This window comes from Desmodus rotundus, chromosome 12 (assembly GCF_022682495.2).
Source record: "Desmodus rotundus isolate HL8 chromosome 12, HLdesRot8A.1, whole genome shotgun sequence".
In the NCBI taxonomy this organism is placed as follows: domain Eukaryota; kingdom Metazoa; phylum Chordata; class Mammalia; order Chiroptera; family Phyllostomidae; genus Desmodus; species Desmodus rotundus.
The window spans coordinates 8,082,568-8,102,489 of record NC_071398.1 but is presented as its reverse complement, the minus strand read 5'-3'; the positions used below and the strand labels follow the sequence as shown (position 1 = coordinate 8,102,489).

The 19,922-nt window shown below is 55.4% G+C and overlaps 1 protein-coding gene across 1 annotated transcript; it reads right to left on the bottom strand.

Moving 5' to 3' along the window:
• Positions 1-8,172: 8,172 nt before the first annotated feature.
• CX3CL1 (C-X3-C motif chemokine ligand 1) lies at positions 8,173-19,922 on the bottom strand. Its single transcript, XM_053915839.2, has 3 exons — positions 19,728-19,922; positions 13,963-14,083; positions 8,173-12,114 (listed from the first exon to the last, which is right to left on the bottom strand). Exons 1-3 carry the CDS (start codon positions 19,792-19,794, stop codon positions 11,049-11,051), a joined length of 1,254 nt encoding a protein of 417 aa, XP_053771814.1. The 5' UTR covers positions 19,795-19,922; the 3' UTR covers positions 8,173-11,048.

Here is a 19,922-nt window from a genome sequence, read left to right as displayed (position 1 = left end):
CCCGAAGATGCTTTGGAAGCATTATCTCCAGCTGTGGTCCCAGTCCCTCTTCTGCCTGCTCCTGGCTGGGTGGCCAAGGACAAGCCTAGGAACCTCACTCTCCTCATCTGTAAAACGGACATGTTGATAGCCGCCCCTTCATGGTACCGCTGGGAGAGTTAACTGAAGTGACATCTGTAAAGTCCCGGGTCTCCAGCAGGTTCGGGGAATCTCCCTTTCATCCCTGGGACCAATCCACTCCTCGACATCACTCCCACCTGGGACTGGGCAGGTGGTTCTTTCCCAGGTGAGCCCTCTGTGGGTCTCCCTTCTCAGTAATGTCCCTGAGCTCTACCACGGGCTGCTGGGTCAGGGGTCTCAGCAGTTACATCTCTGAGTTTGCATCATCCCCACAACGGCGCCGGGGAGAAAGAACTGCTACCCACACTTTACAGGAAACTGGAGACCAGCCACGTTGGTTAAGACACACAGAGCCAGCGAGTGACAGAAGCGAGCCTGGGGCTCAGTCCCAGGGTGTGTTTCCTCCTCGGGCGACCCTCTCTCCCTCCCTGATGTCAGCCACTCAGGCCTTTGACCTTGGAAAGGGCGCTTTTTAAATCTCAGTCCCCAGCCCCGACTAATGACTGATCCGTCACACTCTCCTGGGCCTGACCCTGGCCTCTGGCCTCCTCTTGCCTGTGCTGGCAGACGCCTTAGCTCTCTCCCCCTTGCAGCCCATCCCACTCTGTGCAGACTGTCACCCCCCACTGGGTGGAAATCAGCTCCCACACAGTTCACTCAGCCCCAAGAACTAGACAAGTTCTATCCCAACCAACTTCCCTTTTTTCTGTTCAGGCCAGCATCATTCCTCGCCTGCTCTTCTGGAACTTTGCCCTTGACTCATTCCTTGCCGCCAGCCCCCCACAGATGCCGGGCCCTGAGTGTGCTCAGGGATGTCTTCAGGTGACGCTCAGCTTCCTCACTTCCCCCTCATTCTCACTGGCTCCGCCCAAATCATCAACCACTTTCCTCTCCTCTGGTCCTTCTGACCCTGTCCAGCCCACATGCCTGTGTCTGACAGGTCTTTCTCAAGGGCTGCCCTCACTTCCTACAGCCCCTCCTTGAGAACATCAATGGCTCCCTGCTTCCGTTCCCCTCCATGTGAAACTCCTCAGGCAGGTCTTCAAGCCCTACCCTCAGCCGGGTCCTTCCTTCCCGGTTCAGTCTCATCTTGCAACTTGCCCAGGTTCAACTTGCCCTGGGGTCTGTGTGTTCCCTCGCTATGTGACTTGCTTTCCTGCTCCTCTCTCCTTCTTTTCTGTAGTACTCACCCCTCGGCCCAAATTCTATCCGTGTCTCTTATATGACATGCCATAGAAGATTAAGCTAGGGGTTCACGGTAAGCCGAGGGGCCAGGAGCAGACCCTCAAGGGAACCGGGTGTGAATTCAGTTCTGCCATCAACGAGCTGTGAGACTTTGAGCAAGTGGCTTCTCTCCAAGCCTCAGGCTCCACACCTGCAAAACGGAAATAATAACCGTTAAGTACATGGGGAGGCTTCAGTCCACACCAACCGCCTTGGAGCATATATCTGGCAAAGAGCACGTGTTTCTGACTTTAAATGTCATCTACATGCCAATGACTCCCAAGTTCCTCTCACCGATTCCAGACTTGAGTGCCAGCTGTATGCCTACTCAACACGACGAACAGGCATCTCAAGCCCACCGAGTTCGAATCTGAATCCCTGATTCCCGTCCACCCCCACACCAGCTCCTCCCCCATTCTTCCCCAGCCCCTTCCTTCCAGTTATTCGAGCCAGAACCAGGGTGCCATCCTTCATGCCTTTTTCTCTCACCCCCACTTTCCACCTGCCAGGCGACCCCTTGGCTCTGCCTTCAGAGTTCATCCGAGCTCACCATCTCTCCCTTGGGCTCCTCCTCTGCCCCCTGGCGGGCTCCCTACCTCCATCCTTGCCCACCACCATCTCTTCCCAGCTCAGTGGCCACAGAGAATGACAGTGGCTCACTGTCACACTCAGAGGAAAAGCCAGAGACCCTACAGTAGCCACAAGACCCTATGTGCTCCGCTCCCCACCCCGTTCCCGCTTCCGCTGCCTGGACCACACTGGCCTCCTCACTGTGCCTCAACCACCCAGATACACTGTCACCTTAGGATGCTTCCACAGCCTGTCCTTTCAGCCTGGAATGTTCGTTCCCTAGATACCTGCGTGACTCACTATTTCGCCTCCTTCACATCTTTGCTCAAATGTCACCCTTCAATAAAACCTACCCTATTTATAAAACTGCAGCACCCCCACCTCTTCCTCCACTCTAGTTTTTCTGTTCTGCTGTAATACTTCCCACCCTTTCCTATATTTACTCATTACGTCTGCTGTCCGTTGCCTGTCTCCCCCCTGCACCCCCTCCCGCCATCCCCGCGGGGATGCAGCTCCATGGGACAGAGGCTTTTGTCCCTTTTGTTCAATGAACTATATTCCCTGGCACGTGGTAGACCCTCCGAACATACTTGTTGAATCCAGTGAGCGGACGAATCAACAGCTGGTCTGTTCCTGGGGCCGAGTCCATAAACACTGTCACCCACGGACTTGTCTCCGCCTCTCCCGGCCGGCTGGGCTGCAGGGTTCCGTCTGGGCTCCCACTCGGGCCCTGTGAGTCAGCTCCTTTCATCGACTGCTAGGGCCCGACTCTCTTTCCAGGGAGCATTTGCCGCAAGTTTCTGCACACTCAGGTCTTTGGTCTCCCCGTGGCACTGGGACATCGCAGGGCTCCGCTGCCGAGTGACCAATGCCAGGCTCACCCCACAGGGCGCAAAGACCAGGCCCTTCCTTTAGCAGTCAGAAATCCCTGGCGGCCTGCTTCAGGGGAGGGGGCGGGGAGGACCCTGCCAGCCAGAGCCAGCCCTCTGTTCTCCCAGGAAGATACTTTCAGCACCAGGGTCAGCACTAAGCGCTCAGCTGGAGACAATGGCACCCTTTCCAAGGAGCCTGTGGATCTAGCCCCTTTGAAAGGCTTGGCGATCCCCCCACGTTCCTGTTCAACCTCAGCCTCTGGGGAGGGGGCGGAAAGCCAGCAGGGAAAGCACCATCAGCATTTGGTGATTTGACATGTGGCCAGTCCCACCAACAACATGGCTCCCTGGGGTGGGGGGCGGCTAAGGGTGCAGGGCTGCTTCTGAGCTGGGTGCAGTCTGGGGAAGCATAGGCCCCCAGAAGAGGCCCAGGCCCCCCACCCCGTTCTCTTTCCAGAGAGAAGCGAGAGTCTCCGCAGCCTCTGGGCCCGGGGCCAGCCGGGCTGTGGTTTGTCCTTCCACATATGGGGGCTTTTCCCTCAGCCCCGCTTGGCTTATCGTAGAGTCCACCCTCCTTCCTGCCTCGCCTGGCTCCTTTCAGCTTTCCCAATCATTGCTTTTTAAAAAATTTTAAGAGACACTAAAATGATCTAATCTAGCTCCAAAAATGATTTGGTGTTTTTATTGGGGTCACTTTCAATGTGTAGATTTACTTAGGGAGCTGGTGGTCTTTCCCCTCCACTTTCCATCTACTCCTCAAAGTTTTTCCTTACCCGTCCGATCCCTCCTGCCCTCCCGTGGGCTGCGGGCTGGGGACCTTGGGGGTCGGCTCCCTCCATTGCCTCAGGTGGGGTTCATTAAGGGTGTGTTCTCAGGGGAGATGGGTATGGAGTAGGAACCTGAGGGCGGGGAAGGGATGGGAGCCCAGCCAAGGAATGAGCTCAGGCCAAGTCCCAGGAGGGTAACTTCTACCGGGCCACACGGGGGCACCAGAGTCGGCCTTAGAAGGGAAAGCAGCAAGAGGAGTGGGGCCCTGGGTGGGGCATCAGTGTTAACCACACTGCAAAGCCAGCCCCAGGTGAAGAGGTAAATACTACCGCCCACCGAGGCCCCGCGTGCCTCTCCTAATTCGCCCCTCTGTGGCGAGAGCAGTCCTCTGTGGACTGATGGAAACTGAACCGGGCACCATGCGTGAAGCAATACAGCGGTGTTGACATGCCTTATGTTAATGTTAGCATATGGTGTCTGTACCTCCACAGCTAGCTGTGAACTTGAGAGTCATATGTGTTATCATATGTGTGCCCATGTATTTCCTTTTAAGATTTTATTTATTTTTTAGAGAAGGAAAGAGAGGGAGAGAAAATCAATGTGGGGTTGCCTCTCACATGCACCCCACTGGGGACCTGGCCTGCAACCCAGGCGTGTGCCCTGACTGGGAATCGAACCAGCGACCTTTTGGTTCGCAGCCTGGCGCTCAGTCCACTGAGCCATACCAGCCAGGGCTGCGTCTCTTTCTTTCCACCAGTTCCAATAATATAATTATATAATATATAAACATATATATGTATACATACGTGTATACATTTGCCTGCTGGCTTTGTCACTTGCTAGCCGTGTGGCGTTGGGTAAAACCCTTCATCTCTTGGTGCTTCGGGACTTCCATCTGGAAAGTAGGGCCCCTCTTAGTAGGGCCTGTCTTCGGGTGTAAACGAGAAAAGTCATTGAGTTTCACAGTGGTGTGTGGTGGGGACGGGGGACCTTCACGAGCAGAGGGCCGCTGTCTCAGGGCTGCTAGATTCCCCCTCCACCCACTTACTCCTCTCCGGGCTGTGGGGGCCAGTCAGAGCCTTGACCCAGCCCAGGCATCCTGGGGGGGTGCTGGCTGGGCCTCAGGGACCATTTCTTGACCAGCGTGTGTGATGGTGGAGGGTCTGCGAGGCTTGGGGCGGCTTGGACACATCTGTACAGATGGTCACTTTTGGCCTCTGATATCCCTTTGAGGCAGTATTTTCTCATCAGGAAATGCCTTGAGATGCAGTTCCACACAGGGACGGGGGGGCGCTTTCCATAAATTAGAAAGCCATGTGGGACAGGCACCAAATCAGACTGTGCCAGTGGACGCAGATGGCCTCTGTCCTCTCCCACTCCTGGCAGGATGTGTGGTGGCCACTGGGGCACAAAGGGGAACAAGAAACACACGTGCCTGCCCTCACGGGTCTTCCAGAAGGGTCAGTGAGACAAGCAGGTATAGCCGAGTCACCTGAGGGCTGTGATAGGCACGGCTGGGGTGAAGGCGAAGGTTCCATCACAGGAACCTTCATTAGGCTAAGAAGTCCGGGAAGGCCTCCTGGAGGAAGTGACCTGCAAGCTGACGAGGAGGAGGTGGCCCAGTGAATAGCAGAGGGCACACAGCTAGTGCAACGGCTCAGAGGTGCAAGAGAAAAGCCTGAGTTGAGGATATAAGAAAATGTGTGGCTAAAGGTGTTGTGGGGGGTGGGGAGCGAGAAGAGGGGAACCAGCGGTCTTTCGGGAAGTCTTGAAGTCTTCCAGGAAAACAAAGACTCGGAAAGCACACATGTCAACTCCTAAAACTGCAGCTAGCAGGTTCCTGTGACAACAGGCCCAGGTTCCATGAAAGACCAGTTTGTCCAGATCGTCTGGCAAACAGCTGGTGCTCAATACTGTTAATGCTTTTCCTCCCCTCTACTTCCTTGTCTGCTAAAGCGATCAGCAGCATGTCTGAGCATTAGAATGCCTGCACACCCATGCACTTCAGGGAAACTACAAAAGAGTTCTCTTCCACTCCATTCAGTGAGAATGCCAAATACATTCGTAGACAGCTAGCCGAGCTGAGGTTGACCTTTATTCTATCTGCAGGGATGCACACGAAGAGGGCCAGCTACATAATGGAAAGCCTCTTTATCCCAATTAAGGAATGTTGCCGAGCCTTTTAACAGCATCATGCAAGTAGGAATAACGAATCCTCCTTTTTCTTCCCGGCTGCTGCATCAGTCAGGATAGGCGAGGTCATGCGACGGCAACAACTAACCTCAGACTTTCAGGGCCTTAGAAGCACAGAGGTTTGTTGCTTGCGCAGAGGTTAGTGGGGCTGGAGGCCCTGAGCCATCTCCACTCTGGGACTCAGGATAGTGGTACCATCGTTTCCTGGTAGGTGGCCAGGGGCTGGGCCCGAGGGACTGTGTTCTCACCATCAATCAAATGTTTCAGTCTTGAGACACACGTCACTTCCACTCCCAGCTCGCTGGCCAGAACTGGTCATTTGGCCCCCACCACCCCCCGGGAGGCAGGAAGAGTACCTGCCTCTGTGCCCAGAGAGCAGCAAGCCAGAAATACTCAGGGGGCCGGAGACTGCCGTCTCCAACTTGAACATGAATAAACTCTCCTTCCCGTCCAAGCTGAAGACTCAGATGTTTTGCCAGTCTGGTTTTAATTAGTTGGGATTCATGAGTTTTGATCTTGCCAAGTTCAAAAGCAGTTTAGAAAAGTTACATCAACTTAGACAGCATCTATTAGCTCAGGGGGAAATATACAAATTATTCTTATCTGCCTAATGACACCATGACATTTTTCTGCCCTATTTTACTGCAAACGAAGATGATTGCGTTTCTTTATAGAACTCCTATAATTCTATAGTCTTGGGTGGGTATCCAGTAACAAAAGCCAATGAAAATAGAGTGTTTCAAACCCTCTGGAAACGTCTATTGCATAATCATACATTCCATTTACCCAGAGCTCACTATGAACAAGTCATTTTTCTAAGTGTTTAGCAAAGATTATCTATGGCATCTTCACCCATGTGGTAAGTTGTTGTTATTGCCACTCCACAGAGAAGAAAACCGAGGCCCAGAGAGGTTAAGCAATTTGCCCAAAGTCACACAGCCAGAGAGCCTCACGTTATATATTCTTCTCCTGTTTGCTGAAAAGCAAGATGCTTGCTACAAATAATTCTATTCTGCCCTCTGGGGGCAACAGATCTCTTGAAGGTAGGAGAGGGGCCTCTCTTCCCAAACGTGCATCACTCTGGGATTTTCCTCCGTTCTGAGGCACCGCCACCCCACAGGTTGGCGAGATTAAGCACATGGGTCCGGCTGCTGAAGTTTGCAGTCAGCTCAGGAAAGGCAGCCTGACACCAGATCTTTTCTTAAATCTCAGCAGCTGAAACATTATCCAAGAAAGCACGTGACTGAGAAGAAGAAAAGCAGGCCCGTGTTCTTACACACCCAGCAACAAGGCATCTGCACACACACAGGGGGGCTGGAAATTCCCAGCCATTCATTTCTGCCTGGCCTCTCCCCTTCAGAGGAACGCTGGGAGAACAAAGTACAGGGGAGGGGAGTAAGGACAAAGTGGGAAGGCTGTAGGTAGGTGCCGCTCAAGGGGCCTTGCAAGCCTTGGGCGGGTGGCAATGGGGGGACCTGGTGCAGGGGGGCTCTAAAACTTCGGCTAGGCACCAAACCCCCCCTAACTTGGGGAGCAGGGAGAGAGAAGAGGAAAAAGATGGGAAGGGTAGCAACAGCTTGGAGGTGCTGATTCCCAGCCCTCCCACCCTGGAGTCTGAATTCAGTAGGTCTGAGATGGGGTCTGGGACCTTGGAAGGATCCGCGGCTCCAAGTTTCAGGAAACAGTGCTTAAGCTGCAAGTTCTGGACGAAGACTTGGGGGTCAGAGTCTAGCTTGGCAGGTCACACCTCCTTTGAGAGCTTTACTTTAATCATTGTTAAGATGGGGGCCCTTATACAAAAAGAATTCAGCTCATCGCATGGCACGTGGTAAGCAGGAAACAAACAATGGCTATTATTACTATTGTTATTATTATCGTTGTTATCTCAGAGTCCCGGCAGTTCTGCCACAGATTTCTGAAGGCCTTCAAACCTCCACACCCTCTGCATTAGTTGTGGGAATCGCTTCAGCTGAAGTTTAGCTCTCTAACTACAAGAGGAAATAAAACGCACAACATCCCCAGATCCCTGGGGAATGGCTGTGGAATGAGAAGGAAGACTCTCCCACTCCATCCTCTTCCTGAGCAGCAGCATTTTTAACATGAAGAATATTTTCATTTCAAAGCCTCTGTTGGTGTTTTGCTGGCAGGGCTGTGCTGGGGAGGGGCTGGGGGGAGGCTGGAACGTTGCCTTAGGCAGAGCTCCCTGCTGGGGCTGGGAGTGGGCAAGAGCAGGCAGGACTGTCTTTGGGGTGGAGGGGACAGCAGAGACCTGGGCTCTCCTCCTGGCCTGCCCCACGTCAAGGGACAGCGTTGGTTCAGGCTCCGCCCACCATCATCCTTGGGCGGGGGGGGGGGCAGCAAACCTTCTGAGTCTCCCGAGAGAATAAGAACGAGAGAACGTGGAAAAGTGGGTTTGTGTGAGTAATTTCCTGATTTTTACATGGTGCTTTTAATTTTAAAAACATCGCATAGACAGAGGATCTCAGATGCCATGGATTGTAAGACATTCTCACATTTAATGAACCAAGAAAGAAAAAGAGAACTGTTCATTAAACCACGACAAGCCATCGATTGTAAGACTCATCCTAATTCCAGAGATGTCACGATGTGACATCACATGCATCATCTTAGGACCCACGCAAGACTATGTCAATGGGCTGGAGTCACCCTGTGTCACCTTGCGTATCTCCCAGCCCACACAACTGTTCACAGCAGCTCTTAGGACACCACCCCAGGACACGGAGGGCTTAGGGGCCACCAGCAGGTTCGTGTTTGGGTCATGTTTATGAAGACCCAAGTCCCTTGGAAAGTAATCCCTCTTCCATCTTTACCTGGACCAGACGGGAGTCAGAGCAGCAAAGAGGAAAACGTGGCTCAGTTGGCTCCACGAGTCACCAGATCACTGAGGGTGATGGGCCACTGGGTCACCAAGTTCAGCTGGCGTGGGTTAGGGTGGCAGGAGGGCTGCTTGATGAGGGGTTCCGATCCCTGCAGGGATAGGAGCCCCATACTCGCACCCGTCGAGGCCCAGGCAGGCGAAGGCTCTGCCCCAGCATCACACCGCCGTGCAGAGCGGAGCCAGGCCAGGGCTTCTTCCCCTGCTCACTGTAAAAGCGCCTGCCACTGTGCCCCATGGGGACTGGAGACAGGGGTCTCCAGGGCTGACCCAGGGAGTCTTGTCCCCTCTCTTGTTCCTTCCATCCTTCCTGAGGCCCCTAGAGAAAGCACCTTGGTTTGATTCACAAGACTTTTCCATTTTATTAGTAAAATACAAAATGGCACAGACATTGGTGATTGGGTTGGAAAAGCAAAAGGACCAACCGACTCCTTCTAAAGCCCTCCCCGAATTGTTCTTGCTCATGCCCTACAAGGGGGATAAACAACAGTGTGGAAAGGGACCAGATGCCCCAGCTGCTTTCTGACAAAGGAGGGGAGCCCCATCATGGGTATCCCAGCCCTTGAAGGCTCCCAGCTGGCAGGAGCCAAAAAAGTGCATTCAGACCTGCTGCCCCCCCCAAGCCAAGCCCAAACAAGGCGCCATGCCCAGCAGCAGAGTTCAGGGAGGCCCAGTCCTTTCTTTGCTTCCACCGAGCATCCATCTGCGAAGGAATGTGTCACCTGTGTCTGGAGGAAGCCCAGCCCCTGGGAGGTTAAGGATCACCCTTGGGGACAATCAGAAGGAGGTGGGGAGCTGCCACCAGGGACCTCGAGGGGTGAGGCCTGCAGGTCCAGCTCTGACCATGGGGTGCTAGCCCACCAGTCAGCCTCCAGCCTCACCCAGGTCGGCCTGCCTGAGTCCTCAGGAGCTGAAAGGAACCCACACCCACAACTTCCCTTCCCCCATGGACAGAGCTCCTTTCAGAAAGAAACACAGGAAGCTCTGAGCCTATAGAAAATGTCATGGACGTTTCTGGCTCTGCCCCCCGAGCAGAGAAGATGGCGTGCAGAGAGCAGTGTTTTCTGGGAGCCGGAGAGGGGGATGGGCAACCCTGGCCACAGGTAGAAAGACCAAATGCGGGACTCAAGTCCCTGACATGGAGTGTGACTGCTCCCCGCAGCGTCTCCCTGGACCCTTCTGTGGAGCGCTTCAGTCTTCCCCGGGGCCTGCAGGCCTCCCTCCTCCTTCAGCCTGTCACATGTCACCAGGGCTGTGTCCGTGTCCCTGTAAGCCTGGTGGACACAGAGGGGGGCTGTTCTCAAAGTCAGAAAGGGTCCTTAAAAGTTGGTCTCTGCCCCGCAAGTACCCCTGCCCAGTCCCCGCTCTGGGGGCCCATGGTGCTGACCCCCTCCAACAGGGCAGGACTGGTCTGTCAGGCTCTCCCGGTGACAGGGCGCACAGATGTGCCAGTCTCGCCGATCAGCACAGAATGGCTCTGCTGAGGTCAGCCGGTCGGTAGAGAATGGCTAAGGTGCTCTGCTGAGGACAGCAGTGAGGCCGTACCCAGGTCTGGGGAAAGGGCTCCCTGGACCACTCAGTGATGGTGACCGTCAGGCTTACAGGTTATTGCCACATATCCACTGTCCCGCTTTCCTTTCACAGATGGGAAGTCGTAGGGAAGGATGCCTTCTCAGGCCGATGGTGGACCTGGGACTAGGGTCCCAGGTTTCCCACTCAGAGTCCGTGTTCCTTCACCACACAGCACAGACCGAGGACGGAAAATGACCAAAACCCCTGGGAACTCCATCTCCCCTTCCCACACCACCTCACTGAGGGCAGAGCCTTCGTGGGGAACAGTGCCAGCAAACACCACATCCACCTCATGCAAGAGAAAAAGACAGGTCCCCGGATGGGGCGTGGGCTCTGCACAAGGGACAGGGGAGATAGCACCGCAGGTGGCCAGGGGTGACTGGTGACAGCAGCAGGACCAAAAGACACGATGAGGTTGGAGGGAGTGGGCAGAGGGCCTGGTCTGAGGCTCACTGTGAGGTGGGATGACCGTGGTACCCACGTGGGGACATGGGCCCAAGGGGCTGAGCATTCAATAAATAATTGTCCATTGGGGCTGGGAGGACATCAAAGGAAACCTCTAGCCCGTCAGCAGCAGAAGAGAGTTTTCTGACTTGGGGACAGTGGCATGAAGTGCAGAGGCCACCCCCTCTGTTTCCATTAGGTCAATGATGGTCAAGGGGGCCTCCCAGGGCCTGCCCGGGAACTGGGGCAGCCCAGTCCCCCCTGGAGGGTCCTGCCTCCTTGCTTCGGTCATCCCGGCCCAGGCCAGGCCCTTGGGGAAGGGTAGGAGGGAGGACAGGGGACCCCAGGCAGCTGTTTGAGTTGAACATCGACACAGGCAGGTGGGCAGCTCATACGGGCACCAGGACATACGAGTTACTGCCACAGCTCCGGGGGACATGGCAAAGCCCTTCCACCACATCTCCCGCCATGTTGCGGGGACAGCCCTGCAAGCTTTGATAGGCGAACATGGCTACCCCCAGGCCAAAGAGGAGGCCCAGGAAGGCCAATAGCCCCACTGCCTGTCTCCTGGTAGGATCAGTGGGGCTGGGGCTAGGGGTGTGTTGACCCTGGGGGGCCCCATAGGCCCCTTTGGAGATGGGTAGGACCGCAGAGACATGGGGCATGCTGCCAGGCCCCATGGATGCATCCGTGGGCCTTAGAGAGCCCTCCGATGTGGGGTCCTGTCCACTGGCCTGTACAGATTGGCCTTCAGACCCAATATTGTCCACTGGGGTTATGTGTGAAAGAGCCGGGGACTGCGTGGAGGGGGCCTGGGTGCTGGGGGCCTGGGTGAAGGGGGCCTGGGCGGAGGAAGCCTGGGTGGGGAGGGTCTGGGTGGAGGGGGTCTGGGTGGGGAGGGTCTGGGTGGGGAGGGTCTGGGTGGAGGGGGTCTGGGTGGGGAAGGTCTGGGTGGAGGGGGCCTGGGTGGAGGGGGCCTGGGTGGAGGGGGCCTGGGTGGAGGGGGCCTGGGTGGAGGGGCCTTCAGAGGCCTTTCCCTCAGTCCAGAGGTCTGACCCAGGTTGGTAAGCAGAAGAACTCTGCCAAAATCTGGTGATGGCAGTGGCGCTGTAAAGCTCAGTTCTTTCGGGCGCAGCTGAAGGCCCTCCATCTGGAGCCTGTGAAGCAGTGGGGGATCCAGTCCCCCAGGAACCAGCCAGTCCAGTAGGCAGCTCTGGGGAAGTTCCCAAGGCCGTCTGTGTCTCCTGGATACTGCTTTCGCCTGTGGCTCTGGGCTCTGAGCCTGCGGAACTGTCCATGCCCCGAGCAGGCAGGGCAGTCCCACCGGTCCGCTTCTCAAATCTGCCGCTGTTCTGAACAGCAGCAGCAGCCTTTCGGTCTAGGTCCTCCATGGCTTTGCGGACCCATTCCTCCGTCGGGTCAGCACAGAAAATTTTGTGTTTCTTGGTCTTCAAGCTACAAGGAAGGAAGACAGGGACCCAGTGATACCCAGAGGCCATGTGAAGTAGAAGTCTCCCGAGAACGCTCTGCAAGGGAACAGGCCCAGCTGGAAATCCTGCCCCCACCGCTTCCTCGCTGAGAGCTTAGCTGGGGAAGCTCGACCTCGGGGTATTCGCCTGTTTCCTCACCTGAGAAGTGAAGGTAAGATACCCACTTTCTGTAGGGTGACCAACCATCCCAGAACAACTGTGACTGAGCGGGTTCTCGAGAGGCAAGACTTTTCGGGAAAGTCCAGGCAAACTGGGACAAGTTGGTCGCCCTGTTTCTGTGTTATTGTAAAAAACCCCAAAAAGTATGTAAGGCACCCGGCTCAGAGTAGGAGATCAGTAATGGCTGAAAATAGTAACACTGCTAGTAATATTGTCCTGGCCATTAAGGCAGGGGCTCTGGGCTGAGTCTTTTGATCAGGAGGAGAGGTCACAGGCGTCCACTACCACCAGGTGTGTGACTGGCAAGCTGTATGGTGAGACCACCTCACTCTGGAGAGGACTCAATGTCACAGTGTCGTCTTCTTCCTCCCCTCTACCCTTCTCTGCTAGTGTGTGTCCTCGGGTTGAAATGACACCTCATGAGCTACAGCCACGTATATGGTGGCCTCACTGGGACCCCGAGTGCCACCCAAATCTTGACCTTCCTCTAAGGTTGTGTGTGGCTGGTTCTCTGCCGAGACCACAGCTTAAAGGTGCCTGGGGCCCTTGCTCCATGCCATGGCCTTTGCCAGGCATTTTGCCTGTTTAAACCTCTCACCCCTCCTGCGAGGAGGCTACCATGCTCACCCCCATTTTGCAGATGAAAAAAATCAAGGCCCAGGAAGGTAATGGACCCTGTAGGCCTCACAAGTGCCAATGAGGCCCCAGGGCCGAGATCCTTCCGTGGTGCTTCCCACTTTCCTTTCCCCCAGAAAATGGAAGCAGCTATGTGGGGGAGCCTGGGAAAGCAAGCCTGGTGGGTGAGCACAGAAGCCGCACAAAAGCACACTGGCCCCTCTTGAAGCAACTGTACAATCAACGGACCCCTTGATGGGAGAGTGCGACTACCTCCTCTAGCTGAGCCTCCACCTCAAAGGCTCCCTCGCCATTTCCTGCTGCCAGGACTCTGGGTCTGGCTGCACTGCTTCAGGGCCCAAAGTTCAGTCCCGGAGAAAGGCCTCAGGGCTGGGCCATAGGCGGTACCCAAGAGGCACGCTTGAGGAGCAAGCAGCCAAGATGGCCAGGGGTCCCCACAGCCATGGAGGAAGCTGGCTTGGCTGGACTCCTGCCCAAAGTCTCCTAGAGATCCTGTTTTCTTGCCCCTGGAGAAGGCAATCTCTGCCTCTCATTGTCAGCAGCTTCTGGGCACCCTGCCACGCACTTCAGTCACATTATCTTTGTCTGTCCTCTCAACCAGCTGCCTGACAGGGGTGGGCACTGGGGGCAGGGCCGCCCAGCCTGTAAATGGTGAGGCCAGGGTCCTCACAACACCTGCCGGGTGTTGGAACCAGCACTCCGAGACCACCGCGCTTTACCTCCCCATGAAATCCAGTGGGCTCCAGAGCTGCACGGCACTCTCTGGGCCAGGAGAAATAGTCCCCCTTTGTAGCTGCTCTGGGCCACAGGCCATGCAGGAAGCAGCTCCCCACCTTGCATGTGGCACAATATCAAGGTCAACAAGGGGGTCGGCCAGCCGGAAGCCAAATAGCATTGGCCAAAGCCCTTGGCCAGGAGTCCGGGTGGGGGTGGGAGGACGTGGACATGGGTGGGCAGAGGCCTGGGGCCATCCCCAGGGCCCTGACGGGGGCGCGGAGGCTGAGAGGGCGATACCTACATGATGGCGGGTTTGCCGCAAGATGCTTGATTGCGTTGGTAGCTGCTTAGAAGCTTCACGGGGATCTCCCGGGTCATGTCCTTGCATGTGATGTTGCACTTGCTCACACCGTGGTGCTGTCCTGAGCCCACAGAGGTCCCCGGTCAGCAGGACTGTCCAGGGGCACCTGGCTTCCCAGCCCCGTGACAGCGTGTCCCAGCCACACCCCCCGGAAACCAATGCCCTGCACACCTGGCCTTTGAGGCCCTTGACCTCACCCCCAACCCCCGCCTCTGGACGAACCTCTCTGTGCCTTAGTTTCCCCACCAGTAAAATAAGGACAAGGATGGTATCTACCTCACAGGGTTATTGCAAGAACTCATGGAAGTGAGTTCTGACTTACAAAGCTCTTATTGCCTGGGACATCGTACATGTTGAATTTAAAACATTAAGTTGCTATAGTCGGTCTGCAGTAAACAGAGGAGAGGAGTCTGAGAGTGACAGGGATCTGCCTGAGGCCACACAGCTAGCAAGTGACAGAATAGGCTCTCCTGCCAGGCCTGGCTCCCATCATGCTTCTGGGTCTGTGGTGCAGCCCATCCCCCACCCCCTGCCTTTACCCCATTCAGTCGCCTCCTCAACGTGCCCCGCAACATACACATCCCATCCCTCCCTCCCAAGCTGTCCACAGTCACTGATTCCCACCACCTCTGAAACACACCCAGACCTCTTGCCATCTACATCCCGTGGGACGACCTGTGACACGTACGCACACACATACACGCCGACAAACACAGCGGCACACGTGCGCACACCCCTGCCCATAAATGTGTGCAGGCATAGGTACAACCAGGCACAGGAGGCAGGTAATATAATAAAGTTTTTAAAATGTGTAAGTCCAACTGCCTTCTGAGGACCGTGGGCGAGGGGGTGGGGGTGTGCTGCTGAGTAGACCATCCTTTGTTCTGTCAAGAGCCAGGATGAGTGTGGGAGATGAGGAGAGGAGCTAAGTGAATCGGCCATTTGGAGATCGCAGGGCAAGATGGGGGCGGGGCAGGAAGGAGGCGCATGGGTGGGAGCAGATTCAGGACGGGGTCTCAGCAGGCTGGCTACCCCAGCACAGGGTGGGTTGACTCAACAGAGAGTTGAGAACCCAGATGGGTTTTTTTTTTTAAAGATAGGCACTTTATTTATTTTCTTTAGAAGCGAGGGGAAGGGAGGGAGAAAGAGAGGGAGACAAACATCCATCAGTTCCCTCTTACACACACCCCAACAGGGGAGCGGCCCGCCACCCAGGCTCGTGCCCTGACCGGGAAGGGTGCCGCTCCACCAATGGAGCCACGTTGGTCAGGGCCCTGCATATTTTATATAAACACTTGAGGTTGTTTGCATTGCATTTCCGCCTCCCCTCTCCCTTAAAATCTTCAGTAAAATTGACTCTGCTTGGTGAAAGCTGGGCAGGGGTATGGAAAAAAAGGAGGAAGAGACTGAGTTTCAGTTCTGGGTCAAGGCAGCAGAAGCAAGACCCTGGAAGGTTTTGCAAAAATCCAGAGGCCAGAACTTCCATAGCAGTGGAGTAGAGAGAGCAGACTGATCTTATCTAGCTCTGCTGGGCTTAGAGGCTGCCGCTGGGCCCTGGGCTCCACCCAAACACGCACCACTCATGCACAGTTGCATACATGGGGACATGCAAATGTGCACTAGTAGCTCCCAGGGTGGGCTGGGGTGGTGGGGAGCTCCCAGCAGCTGGGCCCTGAGTCACAGTCTGCCTTTCTCTTTCAGGGACCAGGATGTGAAAGTCCCCTTTGCTGCCTCATCTCCCCCTTCTCCCCAAGCAGGACCTCAGAATCACTCAGTGGCAGCCTGCCAGGGTCCTGTTGAGTGGATTCAGGAGGCAGCCCCCCTGGACTAGCCTGGCAGGTCTCTTCCTAGGAAGAGCCCCAGCAAAAAATGGTGCCCCTGGGTGACCTGGAGCCAGGGGGTAGCTGCCCAGTGGGCAGAAGAGATAAGTTAGGTAAGGCCAGTTTGTTCTCTGGACTCAACCTCCCAGGATGGGGAAGGCCACTGCCCACCTCTGGAGCCACAGAGTCAGCCTGTCCCCAAAGTCCCCACCCTCTACCACAGTGCCTGAATGCCCTTGGCCAGGCTCTGTTCTAGGCCCTGCCCAGGGTGGGTCGTATAACTAACCTAGGGGAAATTTTCTTCTTCGAACTCAAGTTTTCCTTCCTGTAGATGTGGATACTGCCTCCATCCAGCCAGTCATTTATTATTGGTCACATGAGTTTCAGGAGGGCAGGCACTTGTCTGTCTCGGTATTATGTTTTCCAGCACAAGGGGGAGACTCAATAAATATTCACTAAATGAAATAATGTCTCAATCTCATCCCCCCACCCACCTATCCATCCACCCACCCATCCATCCACCCACCCACCCGTCCACCCACCCGTCCATCCACCCACCCGCCCACCCATCCATCCACCCATCCATCCATCCACCCATCCATCCATCCATGTACCGATTCAGCCAACCTTGTGTGAATTACTCTTGAATATCTATGAAGACCCAGGTCTTCTTGTCCTTAACCCTGAATTCTCACAGGTGCCAGTGCTGAGCTTAGAGAGATAACCTCAATCCCAATAAATGCTACCACGTAGCTGTGTTTACTCAGCTAACCAACAAACGCTTACCCTCTCTGTCTTGCCGGGAATAGTGGATGAACAAGGCCCATCTTTGCCTTCAGGAGGCTTCCAGCTTGGTGGGCAGCTAAAACACATCCACAAAGTACCAGAGCCCTTCTTGAGCCCCTACTATGTGTTAAAACCTGGGCTCAGCACATACCCACACATCTGCTCTCACTAATTCTTAACATCCCTGAAAAGGGAGTATTAGTATCCCCATTTTACAGATGCAGAAGCTGAAAATCAGAGAGGTTAAATGACATGCCCAAGGCCACACAACTGCTTAGTGGCAAATCTGGTTGTCCTCCCAGGCCCTAGATATCCCACTTCGCCAGACTGGCTCAAAAGTCAGGTAGAAGCACCATGTTCTAAGACACAGCCCAGCTGTGCTGGGGTTTACGTGAGGAAGAGACCACTTCCAACTGCAAGTGATCAGGGAGGCTTCTTGGAGGAGGTGCCTCTAAGGCTGGCCCTCAAGGACCACTAAGGGGCTTACAGACAGGGAGAGGCAGGAATGTTAGAGAGGTGACAGAGAGAGGGCTCCAGCCCATGCGAGGTGTCCGTTTGGGATGAGTCACATGGGCTTCCTGAGCCTCGATTCCCTTCTCTGTAAAGGGGGCCCAGTAACACCTGCTTCTCAGGCCAGCTGTGAGGATAATGGTTTCTAAATATCTGGCCCTTAGAGCAGGGTTTTCTGAACAGCAAACGCCACTGGTACTTTGGACCAGACAGTTCTTCTTCATCCTGGGGGCCATCCTATGTCCTATAGAATGTTTGGCAGCATCCTTGGCCTCTACCCTCCAGGTGCCTGAGCACCACCCCCAACCAAAAATGGTGGGACATTTGTAACATCTACAAAATCTCCAGAAATTCCCAGATATTTTCTGGGAGGCCAAATCCTCCACTGAGGACCCCTGCCTGGAGAGATCCACATGGCCCCTCCCACCCTGCCTCAGTGCCCCCTTCTCAGGGAGGGGTTCCTGACCCCTTCCTTAAAATTTCAACACCTCCACCCCTTCCTTTAAAAAAAAAAAAACACCATTTTTTTTCTTTCTAAAAGATCAGATTGTTTACTGGTGTATTTTGTGCGTGGTCTGTCTGCACCCTATCGACGCTCACACCCTGAGGGCTGGGGTCTCGGGCAGTTTTACTCGTTGATCTGGTCTCAGCACCAAGAATGGTGCCTGGTGCATCGTGAGTGCCTGGTAAATGTTTGTTGAAGGAATCAACAAAATGCACACAGAGGCACTTTGTGACATAGAAGATCTTCGCACATGGAGAACCAGAGGAATTTTTATTTAAATTCGACAGGGGCCTGGATCTGACACCCTGAATTTATCCTCCCCTGCCTTCCCCATCCACCCCCAGCACTAGCAGGTGGCAGACTACGGCAAAGGAAAGCAGATTTTTTTTTTTCTTTCTTGCTAGGGCTTGAGTGGGAGCGAATGCGTCAGTGCCTAGGGAGAAAAATTCTCTGCTCTGACTTGTATCTGCAGGTTGGTTACATAAAGCCAAGGAGACAGCGTGGAACTGACGTAGCTGCTTTGCACCAGCTGGAGCAGCAGACCAGAAGCCCCCAACCTCCCCTCGGGGCTTCTCTGGCTTTTGGACTACCTGCTAGTCCTGCAGGGGCTCCCAGGGGGCCTCTGAGAGCCACAAATGTCAAGTGCGGGTAAGGACCTCTAGGGTGGGCCTGGCTGGATGCCCATTTTTACAGGAGGAGAAACGGAAGCTCAGAAAGGTTGAAATAGTGCAAGTATCTCCCAGCGAAGTCAGTGACCGAGATCAGGACAGGAACCTGATGGTCCTGAGGCCTGAGGCTGCTAGACAGAGCATCCAGGGTCCCCCCAGGGTCCCCTCTCCCCTTTAGTGTAGGCGCTCCTCACCGCCACCCCTGGCTTATATAAATAATCTTCCTCCTCTTCCCACTTCCCAAATATCTAAAGGTGCAGCAGCTGGGACCAAAGACAGCAAAAACCCCATTCAGGGTCATGGCAAAGCACCTCCATCTGACTCCCCTCTTCTAGGGCTCACTATTCCCAAACACCTGGGGCCTCAGCATTCAAGCTCAGGAAACAGGAAGGCAGCAACAACAGGCTTCTGCCACCTACGCCACCCCCACCCACCTGCTCCCTGCCCCACTAGTGGGTTGTCCCTACACAGAGGGTCTCGGGAGACAGTCTGCTCTATGGAGGTGTTCTGGAAGCTGGTTCTCATCTTCCCAGACTCACTGTGTGCCCTAAGGTGAGCGGCCACCCTCTCTGAGCTTCAACCTACCCGGCAGCCTGGACACTCCCGGAGGAGGGAGCTGACTCAGACGATTCTCGCTGTGGCCCACCGAGCAGGTGAGCACGCATCCCTGCTCCCTGCTGCAACCAGCCCTACCCTCTCCTCCCCTACCTGCCGGCTCTGCCACCTCAGGCCAGTTTCTGAACCTCTGTGGGCCTCCAGCTGAGTGACGGCAGGAGGGATGGATATATAGTGCCCCCCCCCCCCCAGGTCCCAGGCTCCAGGAAGCAAGTGACTGGAGGTGGACACGTTTTCCAAGCCGTGCTTGGAGGAGGATGACGGTACCGTGGGGGAGACACGGGAAGGGGGATTGAGGCTACAGACCACAGCAACAGTGACGAGCCTACGCTGAGCTGCAATGACCTTGACTTCCACTGGTCCCGGGTCCCCTACTGCTGGGTGGCTTTGAAATCAGGGCACGAGGAAGTCCCGACTGTGCCCTAGACTATGCCCTAGCCAGGGGCCAGGCTGAGACTCAGGAGCCTGGACTTCGGGTTATATATTAAACCTGGGTCCCACCCTGATACCCAGCAGGGGCTGCCTCCCGCTGCTCCGAGCCCCCGCCCTCCTGCACCCGGCACCCTTGTTCCTCCCTTACCACCTCCCTATGCGCTATGCAGTAGCCACCTTGCCCATTGGGCCAAATCTTTCCCTCAGGAGCAACAGCCCCGCATCCCCCTGTGGTACATCCTTGGGAGGAGGATGTCACAGACCTCAGCCTTACCCAGGAAGGCTCTGCTGCCCTGATGTCAGGCCTGAGGGGCAAAAGTGGGGTTGGGGGCTCCTCCGCCCTGCTCATGCCAGGTCCACCCCACTCACCAGCTAGCGGCAGGATTAGATAGCAGAAGGCAGCCAAGCGGAGCAGCCAGGAGAGCGGTGAAGCCATGGCTGAGGGTGACAGGGTCCAGGTGGGGATCCAGGTGAGGCCAGGGTAGGTGGCCAGGCCAGCTTCTGAGCTCCGTGCAATCCGCAGCCGACCTGCCAGTGCTCTGGCCTTAAGAAGCCAGACTCAGA

Excerpts from the sequence above, each read along its gene's own strand:
- CX3CL1 (XM_053915839.2), bottom strand. The coding sequence starts at position 19,794 with ATGGCTTCACCGCTCTCCTGGCTGCTCCGCTTGGCTGCCTTCTGCTAT. Across the intron at positions 14,084-19,727 it reads TCTAATCCTGCCGCTAGCTG|GACAGCACCACGGTGTGAGC; the intron begins GTGAGTGGGGTG and ends CTGTGGGCTCAG. Across the intron at positions 12,115-13,962 it reads TGCGGCAAACCCGCCATCAT|CTTGAAGACCAAGAAACACA; the intron begins GTAGGTATCGCC and ends CCTTCCTTGTAG.